Source organism: Procambarus clarkii, chromosome 23 (genome assembly GCF_040958095.1).
Source record: "Procambarus clarkii isolate CNS0578487 chromosome 23, FALCON_Pclarkii_2.0, whole genome shotgun sequence".
NCBI lineage: Eukaryota > Metazoa > Arthropoda > Malacostraca > Decapoda > Cambaridae > Procambarus > Procambarus clarkii.
In genome coordinates this window covers 36,307,922-36,333,534 of record NC_091172.1, presented here as the reverse complement: position 1 = coordinate 36,333,534, position 25,613 = coordinate 36,307,922, and the positions used below count along the sequence as shown (strand labels likewise).

At 43.0% G+C, this 25,613-nt stretch overlaps 3 protein-coding genes across 3 annotated transcripts in view; all 3 read left to right on the top strand.

Annotated features, from left to right (window-relative positions):
- The first annotated feature begins 829 nt into the window (after positions 1–829).
- LOC138367818 (sericin-2-like) lies at positions 830–2,711 on the top strand. Its single transcript, XM_069329794.1, has 2 exons — positions 830–882; positions 2,381–2,711. Exons 1-2 carry the CDS (start codon positions 830–832, stop codon positions 2,709–2,711), a joined length of 384 nt encoding a protein of 127 aa, XP_069185895.1.
- Positions 2,712–2,962: 251 nt separating this feature from the next.
- On the top strand, positions 2,963–3,277 carry LOC138367817 (antifreeze protein Maxi-like). Its single transcript, XM_069329793.1, has one exon. The coding sequence runs from the start codon at positions 2,963–2,965 to the stop codon at positions 3,275–3,277; it is 315 nt and encodes a 104-aa protein (XP_069185894.1).
- Positions 3,278–6,122: 2,845 nt separating this feature from the next.
- LOC138367816 (mucin-5AC-like) overlaps positions 6,123–25,613 on the top strand; it is a 65,899-nt gene continuing 46,408 nt past the window's right edge. Inside the window, exon 1 of the mRNA XM_069329792.1 lies at positions 6,123–6,298. Within this exon, the coding sequence (XP_069185893.1) occupies positions 6,123–6,298 (176 nt within the window). The remainder of the gene's footprint in view (positions 6,299–25,613) is intronic.

The following is a 25,613-nucleotide window of genomic DNA, read 5'->3' as shown; positions in this document are numbered from 1 at the left end:
TCTCTCTCAGAGAGAAAGAGATATGAGTACATGGTGAGTTATGTGCTCACCATGTACTCATCCGTTTACTAATCAAGTTCTCACATATATACTCAAAAAGAAGACATTCACATGTTCATCATATTCTCATCAATATGCTCACTATGTACTCCTCCATATTCTCACCATGTACTCATCCATAATGATTACGATGTATGCAGGCGATGAGTCACAATAACGTGGCTGAAGTATGTTGACCAGACCACACACTAGAAATTGAAGGAACGACGACGTTTCGGTCCGTCCTGGACCATTCTCAAGTCGATTGATAATGGTCCAGGACGGACCGAAACGTCGTCGTCCCTTCAATTTCTAGTGTGTGGTCTGGTCAACATTACGATGTATATTCCATATTCTCACTATGTACTTTCAAAACATTTATCCATGTACTCACTATGCATTCATTTATGTGCTCACAAAGGCCTTCATCACAGTCAACATGAATCTGCACCTTCAGTTCCGTGGCAGATTATGTCTCACTTCTGGATCCTGGTGTCATTTGGGCGAGTGTTGCCGTCCAACTCGTCTTAAGGCATAGTCCATTCCATCCATCGGTCGCAATTAATTAGTAACTATAAGGGTATATTTCTTCGTTCTTTATCTTTTGTTTTGTCTTACCCTTACCACCGACTATCCGACCTGCATGTGAGGTCTGGCATTATTGATAGAACTACTCTTAACACAAGAAAAACAGAAATTGTCCAACTGTGTTTTACAGAGAGAACTCGGTGAAAATAATTAAAAAAAAACTAGTGTTGTGAACGTCCGCTGCGGAAAGCTAGAAGCAAATATGAGACAACAAACTGTGGATATTAAACAAGAAAAAATATGTGATCAGTCCAGGTAATTGTTTAACCCGTTATGTTAAGAAGTGCCTACCAGAAAGGTGCCAGACGTACAAGGGCGGATTGATGTCGATAAAAAGTAAACAATCCTTTCGTCCACGGCGGTGAGGAGAGGACAGAGATATGACAAATACTTGTAGCAGGTGTTGCATTAGTAGTAATAATAGTAGCATATGTTGTATTAGTAGCAATAATAGTATCAGGTATTGTAGTTGTTAAAGATATATTAGTAGCTGTTGTAACAATAGTAGCTTGTGGTAGTTAGAATAATGGCTGCATATAAGTCAACACACCTACGTAGGTGTTACTTATCCACCAGTTCGCCACCACTGGATGGTGCTACTTCATGTAGCTTATTTCCTGCAAGCAGTGTGGGCATGCAACTGCCGAGAAGATGGGGGGGGGGAAGCTTGGGAAGTTATTGCCATTCCCTAACAGAATTTGAATCGATTCCAAGGGTCGCTTGCTAAATATTCCCGGGAAATCACCAAGGAACAAGTTCCTAACTAGTTTTCCTATATTCTATTTTCCTGTCTCTGTCTTTATTTCTCTCAAGTCTCAATTCCAGCAAGTGCCTACAGCAATATTTTCTTCCTCCTCCTGTTATATATTAATTCCTTGACATATTCATGCATTTAACCCCCTTGTGGAATATGACCGGCAACGAACTTCCGGCCGCATCGCGTGTCCAAGGAGAAAATACTCATAAAAGCAGTCTACGGGATATGCATGGCGGTGTTCCAGGCATCCAAGCTGGAACGCTATAGGAGGGGTGTACCTCGCTGCACGCTCTTACGGTGCAGTCTTTCTCATCATGCCAAGGAAATAGTTTTTGTGTGTGCGTCTGCGTGTTTCTCCTCCTCCTTCTCCTCCTCCTCCTTCTTGGCTGTAAGGAGGACGTTGGGTGATGGGAAGAACTAAGGGGGGGATGGGGAGGGGAAGAGCTAAGGGGGATGGTGATGATCGTAAACATATTGTGCTGTGTGTTGGGGGCGCATTGTGATGTGTGTGGGGGTGAGGTGTGTGTGGTCATGCATGTGGTCGTGTGGCAACCCGTTCTCGCACAAGACAGTAAATATATGACTTATTGCTTATAGGCAATATTTCGCTTATAAATAAGTACATATGTGATTAATGCCAAGTCATATTTTTTTCCAAGGCACTAACTCTTCCTTTCAGTTTTATTAAGCAATAGAAATTTTATTTAAAAATTTGACAATATCCTAAGTTACTTTAAAATTTATTTATATATTTTTGTTTAGTTTTAGTTTTTTATAAAACTGTAATATCAATATAGGTCTACGTTAAGTACTAATTGTAATATCTTAACATACTAAGCAGGTTAGGTTAGGTGGGTGTTTTCTATTCAGCTTTTCAAGGTAAATTCAAATATTCACAATAAATTAATATGTCACATATGCACTTATTCATAAGCCAAATATAACTTCTAAATGCCAATCAGAGCAAAATCTAAATTACTTCACTTTTCACCGCAGCAACGGCAGCAGAAGCCGCAACAACAACAGGAGCAGCAACAGCAGCAAAAATAGCAACAGCAGCAGAATCAACAACAGAAGCAGCAACAGAAGCAGCAACATGAGAAGCGTCAAAAGCAGGAGCAGCAACTGCAGTAAAAGTTGCAACAGCAGCAACAGAGGCATGAGCAGCAACATAAGCAGATTAGTAGCAGCAGAAGCAACAACAGCAGCAGCAGAAGCAACAACTGCAGCAGCAGAAGCAACAACCGCAGTTAAAGCAGCAACAGCAGCAGAAGTAACAACATCAGCAGAAGCAACACCAGCAGCAGGAACAGCAACAATAGTATGAGCAGCAACAACAGGATGAGAAGCAACAGCAGCAGGAGCCGCAACAGCAGTAGAATCAACAACAGAAGCAGGGGCAGCACCTGCATCAGGAACAGCAACAGCAGCAGGGGCAGCAACAGCAGCGCAGCAATAACAGCAGGAAGGGTAGCAGCAGCAGTAACAGCAGCAGGAGCCGCAAGAGGAGCAGGAGGAGCAACAGCAGCAGCAACATCAGCAGGAGAATGAACAGCAGCAACAGCAGCAGGAGCAGCAATGTCACAAGCAGCAACAGCAGTAGAAGCAGCAACAACAGCATCTGGAGCACCAACAGAAGCGGGAGCAGCAACAACATCAGGAGCAGCAACAGGAACATTAACAGCAGCAACAGCAGCAGCAACAACACCAACAGTAGCAACAGCAACAGCAGCAACGGTAGCGGAAACAGAAACAGTTGCAGGAGAAGCAACAGCAGCAGAAGCACCAACAGCATCAGGAGCTTCAACAGCACTAAGACCAGCAACAACAGTAGCAGCAGCAGCAGCATCAACAGCAGCAGGAGCAGCAGCAGGAACAGGAGGGCGCTATTAATGAGTAAGTTATGGGCTTTGCAGCCGGAGTGACGCTGATATTAATAATTATGGCAACGCTTTCTGTATTTTTTTTTTTTTTTTTGTATATAAACTTTTGTTTGAGAGAAAATACATTTTTTAATTAAACGTCATATTCCGCCCATGGGTATGGGTTAATATTTTTTTAGGTTAGATTTTTTATTAATAATTTAAGTACAAGGTGTGGTATCATTTAATTAGTTAAGTTGATGATTATTTTCTGGAAATACAAAAATACTTGGAATAGCTGTTTTTACATATAAATTATTGCATAATGTTCCTTGTAATATATTGTGGATACAAATTAAAAAAAAAACTTTATATAGTCTATTTAAGCCATTTATTTGCAATATATTCGTCCAAACTTAACTTACAAGACATATGTTTAGCAAACCGTATAACGATTTAGCAAAATTTCTCACAAATAATGCTCCAGAATCAGCTGTGTCATTATACAATGTTAGTGACTTTCTCATATATAAATATATGTATATCTCCTGTGCATATAACGTACATACCATGATTGGTAGTATTGTGGGTATGACAAGTCTTGGCATTTTCAAATTTATATATTTAGCAATAGATTTTGTGTCTGGCGTGCCCGGAAAGCCCTGTGAACTGGCCTCTCTCATAAACAAACATATCAACGCCTCCCTCATTCACACACACACACACACACACACACACACACACACACACACACACACACACACACACACACACATCACAGATCTTCTCACCCACGGAACAGCTTCCCACACCAGCAGAATGCTCACCAAGAAAGGGACAAGAAAATGAACAGAAGAAAGTGAGCTTCAAGGCGATGTACACTAACATAGATGGGATTACAAATAAAACAAGTGAACTCGGAGAATGGGCACTAGAAGAAAACCCAGACATAATAGCACACACAGAAACAAAGCTAACGAAAATCACAACAAACGCAGTGTTTCCACAGGGCTACTATGTAGTGAGGAAAGAAAGAGAAGGGAGAGGAGGAGGTGGTGTAGCGTGGCTAATAAGAGAAGGTTGGAGTTTCGAAGAGATGGTAATTCAGAACTGTGAAGGTTTCAGTGACTATATATCAGGCACCATAGCAACTGGAGGACAGAAAATTATAATAGTAGTCATATATAACCCCCCACCGAATGTCAGAAGACCCAGACAGGAATATGATAGAAACAACTTGGCCACCATCAATATAATAGAGAGAGCAGCTTCTGTGGCTAGCAGGAACGGATCCAGACTAATAATCATGGAAGACTTCAACCATGGGTAGATAGACTGGGGAAACAGAGACCCACATGGAGGCACAGACACATGGAGAGCTAAGCTGCTGGATGTGGCAACAAGAAACTTTCTAAGTCAACACGTCAAGGGACCAACACGAATGAGAGGAGGGGATGAACCAGCCTTGCTTGATCTGATATTTACCCTAAATGAGTCGGATATAAGGGAAGTTAAGTTGGAAGCCCCATTGGGAATGAGTGATCATAATGTACTGAGCTTTGAGTACCTGGTTGAGCTGGGAATTATCACCCCCAAAAAAGAACTGGGAACCAAAGGGCTGGCGTACCGAAAGGGAAACTATGAGGAGATGAATAAATTCCTATGGGACATGCATTGGGACACAGAACTCAGAACCAAGTCCGTACAAGACATGATGGACTATGTCACCCAAAAATGTCAGGAAGCTGTAAGCAGGTTTGTCAAAGCCCGACAGGAAAAAACAGAGAAGCAAAGGAAGAATCCGTGGTTTAATAAGGAATGTATGAAAGCAAAGGAGCTGAACAAAAGGGCATGGAAGAACTTCTGTAATAACAGAACACCAGAAAGTAGAGAGAGATACCAGAGAACCCGGAACGAGTATGTCAGTGTGAGAAGAGCAGCTGAGAAAAGGTATGAAAATGATATAGCTAATAAAGCCAAGATTGAACCAAAGCTACTACACAGTCACATCAGGAGGAAGACAACAGTGAAGGAACAGGTGATGAAATTTAGGGTGGGCGAGGACAAGTACACAGAGAACGACAAAGAAGTGTGTGAAGAACTCAACAAAAGGTTCCAGGAGGTCTTTACAATAGAACAGGGAGACGTCACGGCGCTAGGAGAGGTGGCAGCAGACCAGGTGACCTTGGATAGGTTCGAAATTACAAGAGATAAGGTCAAGAAGCACCCATTGGAGCTGAACTTGAGAAAAGCTCTTGGGCCGAACGGAATCTCACCATGGGTATTGAAAGAGTGTGCAGGAGCACTTTGCTTGCCACTCTCCATAGTGTATAGTAGGTCACTGGAAACGGGAGACCTACCAGAAAGACTGCTAATGTAGTACCAATATACAAAAAGGGTGACAGACAAGAGGCACTGAACTACAGGAGAGTGTCCTTAACTTGTATACCATGCAAGGTGATGGAGAAGATTGTGAGAAAAAACCTAGTAACACATCTTGAGAGAAGAGACTTCGTGAAAACCCGTCAACAAGGGTTTAGCGAAGGTTAATCTTGCCTTACAGGTTTATAAGAATTCTATGTTCATAAGACAAAGATTAAGCATGAAAGAGAAGGATGGGCAGACTGCATTTTTTTGGACTGTCGGAATGCCTTTGACACAGGTATCCCCTAAAAGGATGATGCATAGTAACTGGTAGGGCGCTCCAGTGGATAAGGGAGTCCCTAAGAAATAGGAAGCAGAGAGTTACAATGAGAGGTGAGACCTCAGATTGGCGTGAAGTCACTAGTGGAGTCCCACAGGGCTCTGTACTCGGACCTATCCTGTTTCTGAAATACGTAAATGATCTCCCAGAGGGTATAGACTCATTCCTCTCAATGTTTGCTGACGATGCCAAAATTATTAGAAGGATTAAAACAGATGATGACAGCTTGAGATTTCAAGAAGACATGGACAAGCAACAGAAATGGTTGAATAAATGGTTGTTGGAGTTTAAGCCAAGCAAATGTGTTGTAATGAAGATTGGTGTAGAGAGCAGGAAATCAGTTTCAAGGTATCATTTGGGAGTTGAAATACTTCAAGAGTCAGAGAGAGAGAAAGACCTGGGGGGTTGATATCACGCCAAACCTGTCCCCCGAAGCTCATACCAAGAGGATAACATCAGCGGCATATGCCAGGATGGCTAACAAAAGAACGACCTTTAGCAACTTGTGCAAGAAATCTTTCACAACTATGTATACCACATATGTCAGACCAATCCTGGAGTATGCGGCTTCAGGATGCAGTCCATATCTAGTCAAGCATAAGACTAAACTGGAAAAAGTTAAAAAAAATGCCACTAGACTAGTACCCGAGCTGAGGGGTATGTGCTTCCAGGATAATCTACGGGAAAAAATCTCACGTCACTGGAAGACAAAAGAGTTAGAGAGGACATGATCACCACATAAAAGATCCTCAGAGGAATTGATAGGGTAGATAAAGACAGACTATTTAACACAAGCGACACACGCACTAGGGGACACAGGTGGAAATTGAGTGCCCAAATGAGACATAGAGACGTTAGAAAGAATTTTTTCAGTGCCAGAGAAGTAGACAATGGAATGCATTAGGAAGTGATGTGGTGGAGGCTGACTCCATACACAGCTTCAAGTGTAGATATGGTAGTGCCCAGTAGGCTCAGGACTCTGTACATTAGTTAATTGACAGTGGAGAGACGGGACCAAAGAACTAGAGCTCATCCCCCGCATGCACATCTAGGTAAGTACAACTAGGTAAGTAAGTAAACACACACACCTGCCATCCTCAACTCCCACAACTAACCCAATACTAAAACAAAATTAACGGTAGAGTGCAGGTCAAACCAACCAAGGCTGAGACGGATCACCGTAATCTGATTACGTGGATCCATTTTGATCTCCTTGTCCATCATAGGTAATTAGATCGTGGGACCCTACGTCGCTTCTGAGCTGTCAGAGGACGCATATCAAAGGGACAGCAACCATCTTGAAGTTGATGTGCGCACACACACACACACGCACGCATGATAGAGCCACACGCCCATGATGGAGCCTACACACAAATGAAAATATGATAGAGCCCAGTAGCCTCAGGAATCTGTACATTAGTTGATTGACAGTTGAGAGGCGGGACCAAAGAACCAGAGCTCAACCCCCGCAAGTACAATTAGGAGAGTACAATGTGGTGAGTACACACACACACACACACAGATTTGTGTGTGTGTGTGTCTGGTGGCAAAGATTTGCCACCAGACTAGTACCCGAGCTGAGAGGTATGAGCTACGAGGAGAGACTACGGGAATTAAACCTCACTTCGTTGGAAGACAGAAGAGTTAGGGGGGACATGATCACCACATTCAAGATCCTCAAGGGAATTGACAGGGTTGATAAAGACAGGCTGTTTAACACAAGGGGCACACGCACAAGGGGACACAGGTAAAAACTGAGTGCCCAAATGAGCCACAGAGATATTAGAAAGAACTTTTTTAGTGTCAGAGTGGTTGACAAATGGAATGCATTAGGAAGTGATGTGGTGGAGACTGACTCCATACACAGTTTCAAGTGTAGATATGATAGAGCCCAATAGGCTCAGTAACCTGTACACCTGTTGATTGACAGTTGAGAGGCGGGACCAAAGAGCCAGAGCTCAACCCCCGCAAGCACAACTAGGTGAGTACAACTAGGTGAGTACACACACACACACACACACACACACACACACACACACACACACACACACACACACACACACACACACACACACACACACACACACACACACACACACACACACACACACACACACACAGGGAAGTTAAGTCATGCCTCACAGGATTAATTGAATTCTACGACTAGGCAAAAAAAAAAAAATCAGGCAAGAAAGAAACGGGTGGACAGACTGCGTATTTTTGGATTACCAGAAAGCCTTTGCCACAGTTCCTAACAAGAGAATAGTGCACAAGATGGAGATGCAGGCTGGAGTGAAAGGGAAGGTACTCCATTATATAAAGGAGTACCTAAGCAGCAGAAAACAGCGAGTCACTGTGAGGGGCGAGGTCTCAGATTGGCAAGGTGTCACCAGTGGAGTCCTACAGGATTCTGTCCTTGCGCATTTACCGTTTCTAATATATGTAAATTATCTCGTAGAGGTTATAGACTCGTTCCTCTCATTGTTTGCTGATGATGCAAAAATTATGAGGAGGATTAAGACAGAGAAAGGTAGTATGAGGCTAAAAGTTTACCTAGACAAACTGAATGAATGGTATAACAAATTGCTACTAAATTTCAACCCGAGTAAATAAAGGTAATGAAACTAGGCGTTGGATACAGGAGGCCAGACAAAGGATACGGAATAAGAGACGAAGTCCTACATGAAACACTAGTTTCATGTACACTAGTAACTAGACCAGCACCTAGCAGCCAGACCAACACCTAGCAACCAGACCAGCACCTAGCTACCAGACCAGCACCTAGCAACCAGACCAACACCTAGCTACCAGACCAACACCTAGCAACCAGACCAGCACCTAGCAGCCAGACCAACACCTAGCAACCAGACCAGCACCTAGCTACCAGACCAGCACCTAGCAACCAGACCAACACCTAGCTACCAGACCAACACCTAGCAACCAGACCAGCACCTAGCAGCCAGACCAACACCTAGCAACCAGACCAGCACCTAGCTACCAGACCAACACCTAGCAACCAGACCAGCACCTAGCAACCAGACCAACACCTAGCAACCAGACCAGCACCTAGCTACCAGACCAACACCTAGCAACCAGACCAACACCTAGCAACCAGACCAACACCTAGCAACCAGACCAGCACCTAGCAACAAGAAATGTATTCAAAGATCGATCACAGAGTTTTGGTAGAAAAAAAACTTTTCACCATATATCAGGCTTCCTTCCGCCTGTCCGGGGATGTTGACAAGGAGCATCAGTTGGCCGGGTGCGTGACATCATTAATCTCTCCTGTACCTAAAGAGCCACGGACTGATGACAATAGTTTTCTGGCGCTAAGAGAATATTTGGGGGCAACGTAAAATGTATTTTCAAATGAACGTAAGAAATGTTCTTTTATTTTATTACCAATCAAGCTTTTACACTGGTTATTAATTTGGGTTCCTTTATTTTCCAAAAGTTGTGAATGTTTATTTTACACGTGTGTGTGTATTAATATGTACAGCTTTGACAGACTCATCATTCCAACCATGCTCAGAAGCCACCGAAACTGACTTACAAGTCTCAGATAGTGTTTCACTTGAAGCTGAGCCTTGAAGCTTCAGCTTGACGTCCCTGAAGACCTGGCAGTCACGAGAGAGAGAGAAAGATTTTCAGCGGTACTCGATAACATACACCGAGAAAACGGTACTACTAAGAGCTGTTTGTTGTTTGGTTTGTCTATTGTTTGAAACAAAGAATAGTGAGAAAGTGTTTACAGATGCCTCAATGACTTTACAACACAATCAGAAATTACGTAATAAATTACAAGGCTTTTGACATTTTTTTTCAGAAATGAAAGTTCTTAGGAATTAACAAAGATTCATAGTCTTGTGGTGTATGTGTACTTATGTACACAATTTATGTACACTCATGGACACAATTGATGTACACTCATATACACAATTGATGTACACTCATATACACAATTGATGTACACTTATGTGCACAATTGATGTACACTTATATATATTCTGAGTTGAGAAAGGAACAAGATGAGAAAGGGTTTATGTTCTGTCGCTGTTCGAGAGAATAAGGAAGAGAACCTGCAGCAGGAACTATTAAGACTTTCTCAGGATTTTACGAAGATCTAAAAATGAAAAAACTACTTTCTTCAGCTGAGCAGAGAAAGCTTGTTTGGCAAGTGTAAGGAAACGTCACTTATATGTCCTGCGAGATGTCATATCAGACGGTTTCAGACTTACTTTTCTGGTAGAGGGAAACAACTGACGTGACAGGTCTTGTCAGTGAGATGGAAATAAACTTTCACATCCCTCACTGCGTTCAGTCGCTTCGGAAACTTCAAAGGAGGAGGCTCGAGATGAAAATGGAAGGAGAAAGAACGTTTGAAAAAATTTATTTCAAAAATTTTCTGCTGAATAATATAGTGAATTTCATAATAATACCTTGAATTATATAACATTTAGACAACTATTAAAACCTGCTCATCAGTTACATAATTTGCTTTCAGTAATATATTTCTGTACGAAGAAAGTCAGAGGCGTTGGGAGTCCATCTTCGCTTCATGAAGCCCTTGTGAAGATTGAAAAAAATGTGTCTCATTCCAGGTATATGGACGAATTGTTGAAGAATAACAATTGCCTGCTTATGCCACCTGGATCTATCACCTCAACGGATATTGATTGCATAGGTCTACTGGGTATACTTCAGCTGAGAAGTGCTCAGATTCGTACATGATAGCAGACTAAGTTTGCTAGTCCTCTACCATTGCCACCATTGACATACACAACACTCCTACGCTATTGTGAGCTTAGTTAAAAGTCTATTCATTCATTAAAAAATAAGAGTATACCACACCCACCTCCACAAGACCACGAGCCTGACCACACACACCACAACACGACCACAAGCATGACCAAACACACCACCACACGACCACAAGCATGACCAAACACACCTCCACACGACCACAAGCATGACCACACACACCTCCACACGACCACAAGCATGACCAAACACACCTCCACACGACCACAAGCATGACCACACACACCTCCACAAGCAAGACCACACACACACGACCACACGACCACAAGCATAACCACACACACCTCCACACGAACACAAGCGTGACCACACACCACCAAACGTCCACAAGCATGACCACACACACCACTACACGACCACAAGCATGACCACACACACCACTACACGACCACATTGTTTGATTTTAACCCAAGCAAATGTAATGTAATGAAGATAGGCGTAGGGAGCAGGAGGCCAGATACTAGGTATCATCTGGAAGATGAAATTCTTCAAAAGTCAGAAAGAGAAAAAAGACTTGCGGGTTGACATCACGCCAGACTTGTCCCCTGCAGCCCATATCAAGAGGATAACATCAGCGGCATATGCCAGGCTGGCCAACATAAGAACGGCATTCAGAAACTTGTGCAAGGAATCATTCAGAACTTTGTATACCACATATGTCAGGCCAATCCTGGAGTATGCAGTCCCAGCATGGAGTCCATATCTAATCAAGGTTAAGACCAAACTGGCAAAGGTTCAAAGGTTTGCCACCAGACTAGTACCCGAGCTGAGAGGTATGAGGTACGAGGAGAGACACGGGAATTAAACATCACTCTGCTGGAAGACAGAAGAGTTAAAGGGGACATGATCACCACATTCAAGATTCTCGAGGGAATTGATAGGGTAGATAAAGACAGGCTATTTAACACAAGGGGCACACGTACACAGATGGGGCAAGGACACAGATGGAAACTGAGTGCCCAAATAAGCCACAGAGATATTAGAAAGAACTTTTTTAGTGTCAGAGTGGTTGACAAATGGAATGCATTAGGAAGTGATGTGGTGGAGGCTGACTCCATACACAGTTTCAAGTGTAGATATGATAGAGCCCAATAGGCTCAGGAACCTGTACACCCTGTACACCAGGGAGCCGGTCGGCCGAGCGGACAGCACGCTGGACTTGTGATCCTGTGGTCCCGGGTTCGATCCCGGCGAGAAACAATGGGCAAAGTTTCTTTCCCCCTATGCCCCTGTTACCTAGCAGTAAAATAGGTGTATAGGTTCCTGAGCCTATTGGGCTCTTTTTATGTGGGCTTCAGGAGACAGGTTTGGTGTTATATCAAGCCCTAGATCTCTCTCTCTCTCTCTCTCTCTCTCTCTCTCTCTCTCTCTCTCTCTCTCTCTCTCTCTCTCTCTCTCTGTGCGTGTGCGTGTGCGTGCGTGTGTGTGTGTGTGTGTGTGTGTGTGTGTGTGTGTATGTGTGTGTGTGTGTGTGTGTGTGTGTGTGTGTGTGTGTGTGTGTGTGTGTGTGTGTGTGTGTGTGTGTGTGTGTGTGTGTGTGTGTGTGTGTGTGTGTAAAGAAAAAAGTTAGTAGTTAGCAATATTTGATTGATTGAAAGTTTAGAGGCAGACCGAAAGAGCAGAGCTCAACCCCCGCAAGCACAACTAGGTAAATACAAATCCGATTGTGAGATGAAGTCCTTCACGAAACGGAGAGAAAGAAAGTTCTGGGAGATGATATCACACCGAACCTGTTCTTGAAGCCCCTCATCAAAAGAATAACATCGGTGGCGTATGCGAGACTGCCTAACATCAGAACTTCCTTCAGAAACCTTTGTAAGGAATCTTTCAGAAACATGTATACCGCGTAAGGCCAATCCTGGAATATGCGGGCCCCAGCATGGACTCCGTACCTTGTTAAGCTCAAGACGAAACTGGAAAGAGTCCAGAGGTATGCAATTAAGCTAGTTCCATAACTAAGAGGCATGAGTTACGAGGAAAATATTAGGGAACTGCCCTTCTGGTCGCTGGAAGACAGAACAGCTCTGGGAGACATTATCACCACATACGAAATTCACAGGGGAATTGACAGGGTAGATAAGGATGGATAATTTAACACGGGTGGTACGCACACAATGGGACACAGGTGGAAGTTGAGTACCCAAATGAGCAACAGAGACATTAGAAAGAACTTTTACAGTGTCAAAGTAGTTAGTAAACGGAATGCACTAGGAAGTGATGTGGTGGAGGCTTACTCCATACACAGTATTCAAATGTAGATATGATAGAGTTCGAGAAGCTCAGGAATCTGTTCACCAGTAGATTGACGGTTAAAAGCGGGACCAAAGAGTCAAAGCTCATCCCTCGCACGCACAACTAGGTGAGTACACACACAAATTGATTTATTCTTTCACTGTTTAATTTAAAAAACTCTATGAAGATCTGGCACCATTCATTGAAGACACCTGAAGAAGAGCTGCTGGACCCATCCTCCAATGGGAACAGCTCCCATGATAACATGCTAAGGCCACTTCTTCAGTATCGAATCTTTCAACCTCACTTATTTGATTCTTTTCTCCCTGGGTGAGGCTGCCGACATTTTTATCTATTTGATTCACCCCAAGAGTTTATCGTCCTTACCTCCTTTCCCACTGGGCATATACTTTTTTTTTTTAGCAGGGATATTGGTGGTGACCTGACCCAACCTTTACTCTACTGGAAATACCCCACGGTGACCTTCCAAGACCCCTTACGCCTGCTCGCACAAGGTACCCAACATATATGTCACTGTGCATCTTCATTCCCATGGGGTGTCCCTATTATCAGGAGGCCGCAGAAGACAGGGAAGGTCCCCTCCTGCATTTACCGGATAATAAGACACTCTGTCTTTTCCCTCTTTAGTATCAGGTTGCCACAGCAACCCTGCCCACTGCTGCCCTCTGCATCACTGTTCCCCCTCTGACGTTGCTATGAAAATTTATCATATTCCGCATCTTTGTTGCACTGCTTGGTTTAATATTGGGAAAATTATGACGTGTTTGAGTACTCATCTATGTGTGTTCACCAAATTATGCTTGAAGGAGTTAAACTTCCGCTCATTTGTCCCGCCTCTCACCTGGTGTACATATTGATGAGCATATTGGACTCCATCATGAAATTTTTTTAAACTGTGCATATGGCCAGTCTCCACCACCTCGCCTTTGAGTGCATTCCATTTGTTTACTACTCTGACATTGACCATTTTTGGTAGAATGTCCATATGCACAACTGGGTACTCAGTTTCCACCAATATCAACTTGTGAGAGTACAACCCATGCAAAACAGTTTGGCCTTGTCTTTACTTTTAATTCCACTCAGAATTTGACTGAGTGATTCAATGAATTCCATTGACAACTTTCTGTCTCAAGTTTTAGTATAAATTTCTGATAATGCCGAACAAAGTACCTCTTTCAGCAGCCTTTATGAGAATATATTAGGACTTATTGATTTTGTCACATCTAGTTTTTCTGATGTTTTCTTACCTCTTCTACAGTGACTATAATATCATCCATTGTTTCTTCCAACCTCTCATTTGGGAAGTGTGAACCTTCCAAAATCATTTGTTCAGTTGCTCACATTCCCCATTATCACTTTCTGTGAAAGTTTCCCCTTGTCTCCTCAAAGGGTAGTTCTCAACATATATGGCCTGAGTACATGGTCTCTCATTGTTGCTTTTCTCCTTATATCTTGAGGTTATTTTGAGATGATTTCGGGGCTTTTAGTGTCCCCGCGGCCCGGTCCTCGACCAGGCCTCCACCCCCAGGAAGCAGCCCGTGACAGCTGACTAACACCCAGGTACCTATTTTACTGCTAGGTAACAGGGGCATAGGGTGAAAGAAACTCTGCCCATTGTTTCTCGCCGGCGCCTGGGATCGAACCCAGGACCACAGGATCACAAGTCCAGCGTGCTGTCCGCTCGGCCGACCGGCTCCCCTATATATGCCTATATCCCGCCAAACACACACCGAAACTACGACGTTGGTGCAACGTTCGAACAAGTTTTAACACCTCCTAACCAGTTATAACAACCATTATAGCAAGTTGTAACAACGTTCTAATACGTCATAAACACGTTAAGCCAAGATGTAACAACTTTATTACAAGTTGTTACAAGCGGAAAATAGAGACAGTTTCGGTTTGTGTTTCCAGGGATATAGCCTATATTATATGCCTACATATTAGCTTTTGCTCTTTTTTATCTTGTGCAGCAATGCAGTAACGTCATTATCATATTGTCTCTTAGCTCCTTTTCTAACTCTGGTGTATGCATGTCTGGTTCACTTTATTGCCTCTTTATTGTTCTCTGTTCCTAGTTCTCTTTCTATTTCCCTGTTTTTGTTATTCTTTCCTTACGTTTTCCTGAATTGCCTATTGAATTAGAGGTCTATTTTACTTTCCTCGTACACCTGTTTCGTTACATAGGCACACATCTCAGCAATTATTTCCATCATCACATTTGCTGACTTTCCTTCCATTTCTCTCTCTATTGTATTGTATTTCCCACAGAAAGTCCCATCTTCAATGGGTTTCTTTGCATAATAATTTTCTTTAGCGACATTATGTACAGAAATAATGGGCAGAGTTTCTTTCACCCTATGCCCCTGTTACCTTGCAGTAAAATAGGTACCTGGGTGTTAGTCAGTTGTCACGGGCTGCTTCCTGGGGGGTGGAGGCCTGGTCGAGGAACGGGGCGCGGGGACACTGATAGCCCCGAAATCATCTCAAGATAACCAGATACTCCTGTATAACAGTGCAGTAGTCGCTAGCTCCCAGAGGCCTCTCCAACTCAATTTTTTCAACATCTGCCTCGTTTTGGGAAAACACCAGTTCAAGTATTCTGGTGGATCCTCTCCTCTTTCTCTTGCTGGTTCTGTATTATGCTACTTTAGGCAGTGTTATGTTGAACAGTATTGTTATCCATGTCTCATCACCCAAGTACAGGTCCTTATTTTTTCAGACCAATTTCCTGTGGTTAAAATCCCCTAGTATTAGGTTTTTAGCCTTGTTCTAATTACCACTGTGGCTGCTTTTCTATTACATTTAGAAAATTCTTACTGCATTGGTCGCCTTCATTGAAGCTCCAGTGCAGCAGTAGCAACAGGATTACACCACCTTCCCTTCTGTTCACCTTACCTTTCTTTATTACTCGAAATCTTCGAAGGAAGTTGCATTTACTATAACACTTGTCAGTTTTGTTTCCTTTATTGTGATCATGTGTGGTTGTTCTTCTACCACCCTTTCTTATATCTCTATCCCCCATATTTTTAATTCTATCTGCATTTGTGTACTTACGTTTCTTCATCATAATTGGGATGCTTTTGTTTTTTCCATTCATGTGGTTAGATTTCTGTAACAGATAGAGAAAGAGGTGTATGATCTCGTGCATCCTCATTAGTGTGGATGTTTCATGAGGCCAGACAGTCCAACTATCTCCCTGTATAGTACTCTCTGATGCTTCAATAAACTGGTCAATCCCAGTGTACTAATCAATGCTGTAAGACTGACTTCTTCTGGTACACGGATTGTGCCATTTTCTTGTTTCTTTGCATTTCTCATTTGCTTCTTTTCCCCTGATTATACTTACTGCCTCCCTATACTTCCTATGTAATAAACATCTCATGGTACTTTTCTACACTCTTCAAATATATTTTTTCTATCAGTATATATATAACTGGCTTGCTATTTATATAAATGATTTTCACTGATCGATTTCATTCTCTGTGAAATCTACCTAACCTGCAGAAATGGTCCATTTCTTTTGTTGCATCTCTAGCCACAAGTTTAAGTAGAATTTCTGAGATATAATTTTTATCTCTCTTTCTTCTTGTTTGCCATCTATCTCCCGCTGACTTTAGTAGGTTGCGTATTACCACCCAATCTCTCCCCTCTCGAACTCCTGCCTTGTACAGTTCATGACTTGAGTAGTTTTTACAACCACTAACACTGTTACCTTAATTATCTTCTTTCCCTCTGAACCTTTTCCTGCTTCAGCAATTATTTTGTCCAGTCTTACGCCCCAAATCTCAGTTACATTCTCTACTTCGTTAATTTTCTCCTCTCTTACCCTATTCACTTCCTTTGTTGCCTTCCCTTCCACTTCCATAATTTTTATTCGTTTCTGTAAACCATTCTCACTTGCCTCCCTTAGATAATTTTGTTTATGTGTATGAGTGGGTATTTACTATTTATATTTACTATTTATGCTTGCATCATCGAGTTGTTAGCTCTTTAGTTGCCTAATGTAATTATTAGTTGCCTAATGTACCGACTATGGACCTATTTTTTCAACCATATAAACTTCATGTATTTCTCTCCAACACACAAAAATTTGTGTGTGTGTGTTTGTCCATGGACTCGATTCTGCAGAAACAAATAGTAAATACAAATAGCATATACATCCCTAGGATGCAGCCTGCATTTGCTGCCTAACTTCCAGTAAGGTAAAGGTAAATTGGTAAAGGTACTTATTTAATGCAAAGTGAACAGGTACATCAAGTGAAAGAAAATCGAACTATTTACTGCCACAACAGGGAATCGAACCATTATCCATGGACTGTAAACCCCGAACGCTGTGAGCTCGATTTGTGTGCATTTACTATTTGTATTTACTATTTATGTCTGCAGAATCGAACTATAACCTCCTGGACTCCGACTTTCCAACCTATCTATTTTCCTCTATTATACTACTACATATATTTATAACACACACACTCACACCCTTCCCCAGACAGCAGCCCGTAGCAGCTAACTCCCAAGTACCTGTCTACCAAATATTTTCTCGTTTAAAATTTAAAAAGAGAGGGAGAGTGAAGAGAGTGAGAGAAAGGACACAAAGCGAGAGACACAGAAAGAGAAAGAGAAAAGATAAAGAGAGAAGAGCGAGAGGACAGAGAAGAGAGAAAAGAGAGAGTGAAAGAAAGAGGAGAGGGTGAGAGAGAAAGAGAGGGAGAGAGACAGACAGATAGAGAGAAAGAGAGAGAGATAGGGAGGGAAAGACAGAGTGAGAGAGAAGAGACCGAGGAGAGAGGGAAGCAGAAAAGAGAGAGAGAGAGAGAGAGAGAGAGAGAGAGAGAGAGAGAGAGAGAGAGAGAGAGAGAGAGAGAGAGAGAGAGAGAGAGAGAAGAAACAGAGGAGAGAGAGAAGATACAGAGGAGAGAGAGAAGATACAGAGGAGAGAGAGCGAGAGAGAGGGTAGGAGAAAAGAGAGAGAGAGAAGAGAGTGTGTGTGTAAGAGAGAGAGAGAGAGAGAGAGAGAGAGAGAGAGAGAGAGAGAGAGAGAGAGAGAGAGAGAGAGTGATAGAGAAGAGAGAGGGGAGGAGAAAGAGAGAAGCCTGGAGTCCATACCTAGTAAAACACAAGATAAAGTTAGAGAAGATTCAGCAGTATGCCACCAGGCTCGTCCCGGAACTGAGAGGATTGAGCTACGAGGAAAGGCTAAAGGAGCTGAACCTCAAATCCCTGGAAAACAGAGGAGTAAGGGGAGACATGATAACCACCTACAAAATTCTCAGGGGAATTGACAGGGTGGACAAAGACAAACCCTTCAGCACGGGTGGGACACGAACAAGGAAACACAGGTGGAAACTTAGTACCCAGATGAGCCACAGAGACGTTAGAAAGAATTTTTTCAGTGTCAGAGTAGTTAATAAATGGAATGCACTAGGAAGTGATGTGATGGAGGCTGACTCCATACACAGTTTCATATGTAGATATGATAGAGCCTAGTAGGCTCAGGAATCTGTACACCAGTTGATTGACAGTTGAGAGGCAAGACCAAAGAGCCAAAGCTCAACCTCCGCAAGCACAATTAGGTGAGTACACACACACACACACACACACACACACACACACACACACACACACACACACACCGAACTAGCCTCTCAGGTAGTCTCACCTCCCAGGTCACCTCCCAGGTCACATCCCAGGTCGCATCCTCCCCAACTCAGCCCTCCTATACCTCCCCCCTGCCTCAGCCCCCCCAAAACCCGCCTGCTTCATCACCCCAAAACCCCCCCTGTCCCTTCCACATTTGCGCCTCCCCCATGATTCCCCTGCCCCTGCTACATCACACCTGTCAACGACCCCAGTGGGTCAAGCCATGCCCTCCCCAAACCCACCTTCCCATCCCCCTTCCCCTACTACCCCTTCCTACTCCCCTGCCCCTTCTACCCCATTGACTTCAATTCCATCTACTCCATCCCAGCTTCCACTGCACCCCTCTTCCACTCACCCCAAACTCCACCCAACCCTCACCCCTCCTATGCACCTCCAGCCCACATTTAACCCCCTCACCTTGTGACCCCCTAACACCTTCCCCCATCTCCCTCTTCCCCTCTTCTACCCCAAAACCCCCACCTACCCCCGATTCCCCCCCTAACTAATACACCCTCTCTTCCACTCCCAGCACCCATGCTCCATTCTCCCCTCTGCCCTCAATATCCCTCTCCCCCCCAACCTCTCAACCTCTATCTGACTCTCAGTCTCACTCTATTTCTCAACCCCCCTATGCTATTCAGACCCCTAACTTTCAGACTCATTATGCCCTTCCTACCCCCCTAGTTGCCCAGACCCCATTCGTCTACCCGGAACTCCCAGGCACCCCCCCATTCACCCCCACAGCCCCCACTCGCCCCCCAGACACCCCCCAGTTCCCCCCAGACCCCCGGTGAAAGGGGGAACTCTGACACCCGAGTTTCCAAGAAGAGTCTCAAGGTGTGGTACACCAATGCTGATGGGGTAGCCAATAAAGCAGAAGAGATAAAAGAAAGAGTTAGTGAGGCAGACCCAGACATAGTGGCAATAGTGGAAACTAAAATAAATGGCATGATCTCGGATGCAATCTTTCCAGAGGGGTACCAGGTGATAAGAAAAGAAAGGACACAGAGACAGGGCGGAAGAATGGCACTCCTAATACAGCAGAAATGGAAGTTTGATGAGCTGGAAAATCCGGGTACCAATGAAAGCACGAGTTTCATACATGGAACTCTGACAGTGGATGGGAAGAAGATTGTAATCTTGATACTCTACAATCCCCCACCAAACAGTAGAAGGCCCAGGCAGGAGTACGAGGACAGCAACAAGGCATGTATAGATGAACTGCAGAGGGCAGCAACTATGGCGCATAGAATGAGAGCGAAGCTGCTGATCATGGGGGACCTAAATCACGGAGAGATAGATTGGGAAACGAGGAATCCCCATGGCGGGGAGGAGAGGAACAAACACAGCAAACTTTCTAACACAGCATGTGAAAGAAGATACTAGGGAAAGAGGAGGGGATACGCCCAGCCTATTAGATCTCATTTTCACCCAGAATGTAGAAGACATCGAGCAGTTGGAACATGAAATACCACTAGGAGCCAGTGACCATCGTGTCCTAGTCTTTGACTACATGATGGAGCTCAAAATTGTGACCAAAGGACAAGAGGTCCGGGAAAGGAGACTTGATTACAGAAAAGGGGACTACAGAAGAATAAGGGACTACCTGGGAGAAGTGCAGTGGGAGGAAGAACTTAGAGGAAAAACAGTGCAAGGTATGATGAACCAAGTCATATTGAAATGCAAGGAGGCTGAAGAAAGATTTATTCCAACAATAAAGGAAAAAATCAGGAGGGAATATAATAACCCATGGTTTAATAGACAGTGTCAGGAAGCAAAGGTGAGAAGCAGGAGGGAGTGGAGGAAGTACAGAAGACAAAGGACAGAGGACAACAGGATTAGATGTAACAGAGCTAGGAATGATAACATTAACATAAGACGAGTGTCGGAAAGAAATTATGAGAATGATATTGCAGTCAAAGCGAAAAAGCAACCTAAATTACTACATAGCCATATAAGAAGGAAGATGTCGGTAAATGACCAAGTGACATGACTGAGGAAAACAGAAGGGGCATATACAGAAAGCGACATGGAAATCTGCGAGGTACTGAATGCAAAATTCCATGGAGTGTTCACAACCGAGCCTGAGCAGCTCCCATTGTTAGAAGCGATTACCCTAGATGAAAGACTATCAGATATAGAGGTGACAGCAGAGGAGGTAATGAAACAGTTGAGAACACTGGATGCAAATAAAGCTGTTGGACCAGACAAAGTATCACCGTGGATACTTAAAGAGGCAGCGCAGGCTCTCAGCGTGCCTCTGGCAATGATCTTTAATGAGTCACTGATGTCGGGAGAATTGCCCAGTTGCTGGAAGGAAGCAAATGTCGTACCGATTTTCAAGAAAGGTAATAGGGAGGAGGCACATAACTACAGACCCGTATCACTGACAAGCATCCCCTGCAAAATACTTGAAAGAATAATTAGGCTAAGACTTGTTGAGCACCTGGAGAGCATTGGGTTTGTAAACAAGCACCAACATGGGTTCTGGACAGGGAAATCATGCCTAACAAACCTTTTAGAATTCTATAATAAAGTAACAAGGATAAGGCAGGACAGAGAAGGCTGGGCAGACTGCATATTTCTTGACTGCCAAAAGGCCTTTGATACAGTACCGCACATGAGACTGCTATACAAACTTGAGAGGCAGGCAGGAGTAAGCGGAAAGGCCCTAGTATGGGTGACGAACTACCTAACAGGAAGGAGCCAGAGGGTAATGGTAAGGGGCGAGAAGCCGTACTAGCGAACAGTAACGAGTGGAGTACCTCAATGATCGTTGCTGGGACCATTCCTCTTTCTAATTTACGTAAATGATATGTTTACAGGAGTGGAATCATACATGTCAATGTTTGCGGATGACGCAAAATTAATGAGAAGAGTTGTGACAGATGAGGATTGTAGGATCCTCCAAGAGGACTTAAACAGGTTGCAGAGATGGTCAGAGAAATGACTACTAGAGTTTAACACCAATAAATGTAAAGTTATGGAAATAGGATCAGGTGATAGGAGACCAAAGGGACAGTACACAATGAAGGGGGACAGCCTACCTGTAACGATTCGAGAAAGAGACCTGGGAGTGGATGTGACACCTAACCTAACTCCTGAGGCACATATAAATAGGATAACGACAGCAGCGTACTCTACACTGGCGAAAATTAGAACTTCATTCAGAAACCTAAATGAGGAGGCTTTTAGGGCGCTTTACACTGCCTACGTGAGACCCGTCTTAGAGTATGCCGCGCCATCATGGAGCCCCCACCTGAAGAAACACATAAAGAAACTGGAGAAGGTTCAGAGGTTTGCGACGAGGCTTGTCCCAGAGTTACGAGGGATTGGATATGAAGAGCGTCTGAAGGAACTGAACCTTACGACACTAGAGAAAAGAAGAGAGAGAGGAGATATGATAGGGGCATATAGAATACTCAGGAGAATTGACAAAGTGGAAATAGATGACATGTTCACACGTAATAATAACAGAACGAGGGGACATGGGTGGAAACTGGAAATTCAGATGAGTCACAGAGATGTTAGGAAGTTTACTTTTAGCGTGAGAGTAGTGGGAAAATGGAATGCACTTGGGGAACAGGTTGTGGAAGCAAATACTATTCATACTTTTTAAAACTAGATATGATAGGGAAATGGGACAGGAGTCATTGCTGTAAACAACCGATAGCTGGAAAGGCGGGATCCAAGAGTCAATGCTCGATCCTGCAGACACAACTAGGTGAGTACACACACACACACACACACACACACACACACACACACACACACACACACACACACACAATATATATATATACTTCTTCGTCCCCCTTTCATAACGCCTCGCTTGATAAAACAGAAAACTGGGTCCCAAACTACTGATAAAAATGGTAGTCTCTAAAAAATATAAGAACTTTCTCTCATCCAGAATTAAAGAAGACAAAAAAAGATAGTTTTCAGCATCTTCAACAAGGACAAGCTCATCAGGCGGAGGAGAAAGTTAAGCTTCGCACACTTTTAGAAAGTGCTTGGTGGGGCAGGGGGTGTGGTTGGAAGGGGGTTTTAAGGTTTGGTAGGAAGGGGATGGGTGTGGTGGGGGGGGGGGGGGTTGAGAAATGGGGAAGGGGCTTGGTGTGGGGTTGGAGATTTAGTAGGTGAAGGAGATATTTCCTGTGAAAGCTTTGAGGGATTGTGAGTGTTTTTTTGGGGGACAGAATTAGTGGGTATAGTGTGCACTGGGAGGTGGGAAGGCAGCACAACGTGGGAATGCAGTTTTTATTATTATTATTATTATTATTATCATTATTATTATTATTATTATTATTATTATTATTATTACTATGATTATTATTATCATTATTATTATTATTATTATTATTATTATTATTATTATTATTATTATTATTATTATTATTATTATTATTATTATTATTATTATTATTATTATTTTCTACTACAGACGTGGCCACACATTTACAATGCTAACCAGCATATATACATTTTCTTCTGTCCTCCATGGACAGGGTTAGAGATGTGTTAAACATATAGTTCAGGGGTTTATTGAACAATCAACCACAGAAGGTGATTCGGTGCTTTTAAAATGCTAAGCTAACCTACATACGTAAATACATACATACACAGATTTATGTATGCCCTACATTAAGTGTTCGATGTGTGTGTGTGTGTGTGTGTGTGTGTGTGTGTGTGTGTGTGTGTGTGTGTGTGTGTGTGTGTGTGTGTGTGTGTGTGTGTGTGTGTGTGTGTAAAACAGGCATATGGTTACAACTAGTTTGTTTGATTGTCACTTAACGTAGCCATGTGACCTAGAGCGTTTCTGTACAATCATCTTGAGATATGCTCATCTCCTACTTGAGTTATCCTGAAAAATGTTAAACGTTCCCATAAATGCAGCGAAATCGGTTCCTGACCCAAGATTACCCCAATAGATCACAGGATAATTGGTTATGCTAATTTTCGACACCAGAAATCTGTACCAGCGTTGGGTGGATTTCTGTTTAATCTGGAATGGTTTGATGTTGGTTCTCTGAACCTAATTACCAACGGAGTGAAGAAAGGTTTAAATAAAAAGACATCAGAAATATTGAGAGATATGCAATGAATATATATTTGAAAGTAAGTAAAATTATATATGTATATAAGTCGTGAGACCTTCATACCCCCGGCAACACTCGTGGCATTATTTGCCTCAGATATTTCTTCAAATCAATTTGAAGAAGCAGTGAAGGTTGGAAGTGAGGAGTCCATCCATTAGCACAATATCAGAAGTTTCGTTACCACCGTTAGCGATGTCACATACACTGCTTCACGAACACATATCGCCCTGATGTAGTTGTTGTGTTGGAACATTTATAGATTACAGGCCTCCAGGGAGCTCAGTTGAGATTGGAAGGTAAATCTCAAGGATGCGTCGATGTAGACGGGACCAAGGAAAGGAAGTACGTGTCCTTTTGCGTCAGCAAATCTGTACACGCCCAGCCAATTGATGTAACCTTCCCTGTTCATCAGAAATTTATGTTCCTCTAATATGCTTAAATCCACAAACATTATTAATAGTTTGTGTAATGTATAGACCTCAAAGGTAGGGTGAATCCCCTTTCAACTTTTTGATGGATAATCTAGAATCCCAACTAATATAAAATAACTGGTAGCACATTTCAATTATATATAACCTCAGTTAACGTCTTATGCAAAGGCACATTGATAAACTCAGCAGTTTTTCTAATTTAAATCTTTGTCAGATTACCAGGTCACAGTTCACGTTCCTCGTCTGATCTTGTCGTAAGTGATCTACCTTCAAGAATAGTTAAGTGCAGACACCTTGGATACGTTGCTTCAGTAAACCAAAAAGTTGTCTTCTCTACATTAGCTACTCTGACAGATCGAGGGGAGGAATCCACTCACACAACCTGGCTTTGGAACAAGGGGGAATTGGCCTGCCCACCACTCAGAGGCAGGAGCAAGTAAATGCAATACCTTTCTCCAGGGAAATGGGGAACACCCAAATATAGCCGTAACCAGTCGTAAACTAGACCTCCAGTTACCTTCTTATCAACCATGGTTGGCTTAGGGTTGCTGTGAGGGGTGATCATACTGATGCTAAAAGTAGGCCCTAGATTATATTTAAAAGGAACTCTTTGGCTTCAACAGGAGGATTCCTAGACGATATTGTCATTAAATGAAAGAGGTTCAAAAGTCTACTATATCCAGATGGGAATCAGAAACTCAAAGAAAACTTGCATCATGAACAGTTGGATCCAAATTCTGGTGAGCTGTAGTAAAAGACCCGCAGGAATATTCCTCATTGAGGACAAACACCCCCACTAAACATCTAAACATGGAAGATGGGACTGTTGCAAGCTGCAATCAAGAGAAGGCTTGCCCTACAGGCCAGAGTTTCTCAGTTTACTCGTATATTTGATTATATCAACTTGTTTAACAAGAGGACCCATTCTTAATGACCGCTGATGTATGCTTTTATAGTCTCTGGTAGAACATCCATCTGTGTTGACTTACTTATTGTTTAATTATATATATTATAATAGGAAGCGTACCTGCCTCGGTGCTCTCCCCGCACATTCCCCCCCATCCACTCGCCCTCCTCACTAATCACCTTCTCCACTCTTCCCCCACCTTCCCCTCGCCTCATCCCCCACTTAGCCCCCATTTTCCTTTTCCAAAAATATAATAATAGTGAGCAATGAAACTACTGTATGGCTTTTATTGAAATAATAGTTTGATGAAAAACTCTTCGGGAATCTCCACCAATGTATCACACTAGACCTGCATTGAATCAGTGAGAATCGGATAAAGGGGTTATCAATAACTACAAATATTTCTTAAATTATTTAACCTAGGCCAACCTTGACTAGCCTATATCCGTCTCTGAAATACAGCAGGTGAGCTATAACAACAAAACTGTATCAACACAACCGTATCA

Coding starts and splice junctions, on each gene's coding strand:
- LOC138367818 (XM_069329794.1), top strand. CDS start 830: ATGAGACAACAAACTGTGGATATTAAACAAGAAAAAATATGTGATCAG. Junction 883..2,380: donor AAAATATGTGATCAGTCCAG/GTAATTGTTTAA, acceptor TTTTCACCGCAG/CAACGGCAGCAGAAGCCGCA.
- LOC138367817 (XM_069329793.1), top strand. CDS start 2,963: ATGTCACAAGCAGCAACAGCAGTAGAAGCAGCAACAACAGCATCTGGA.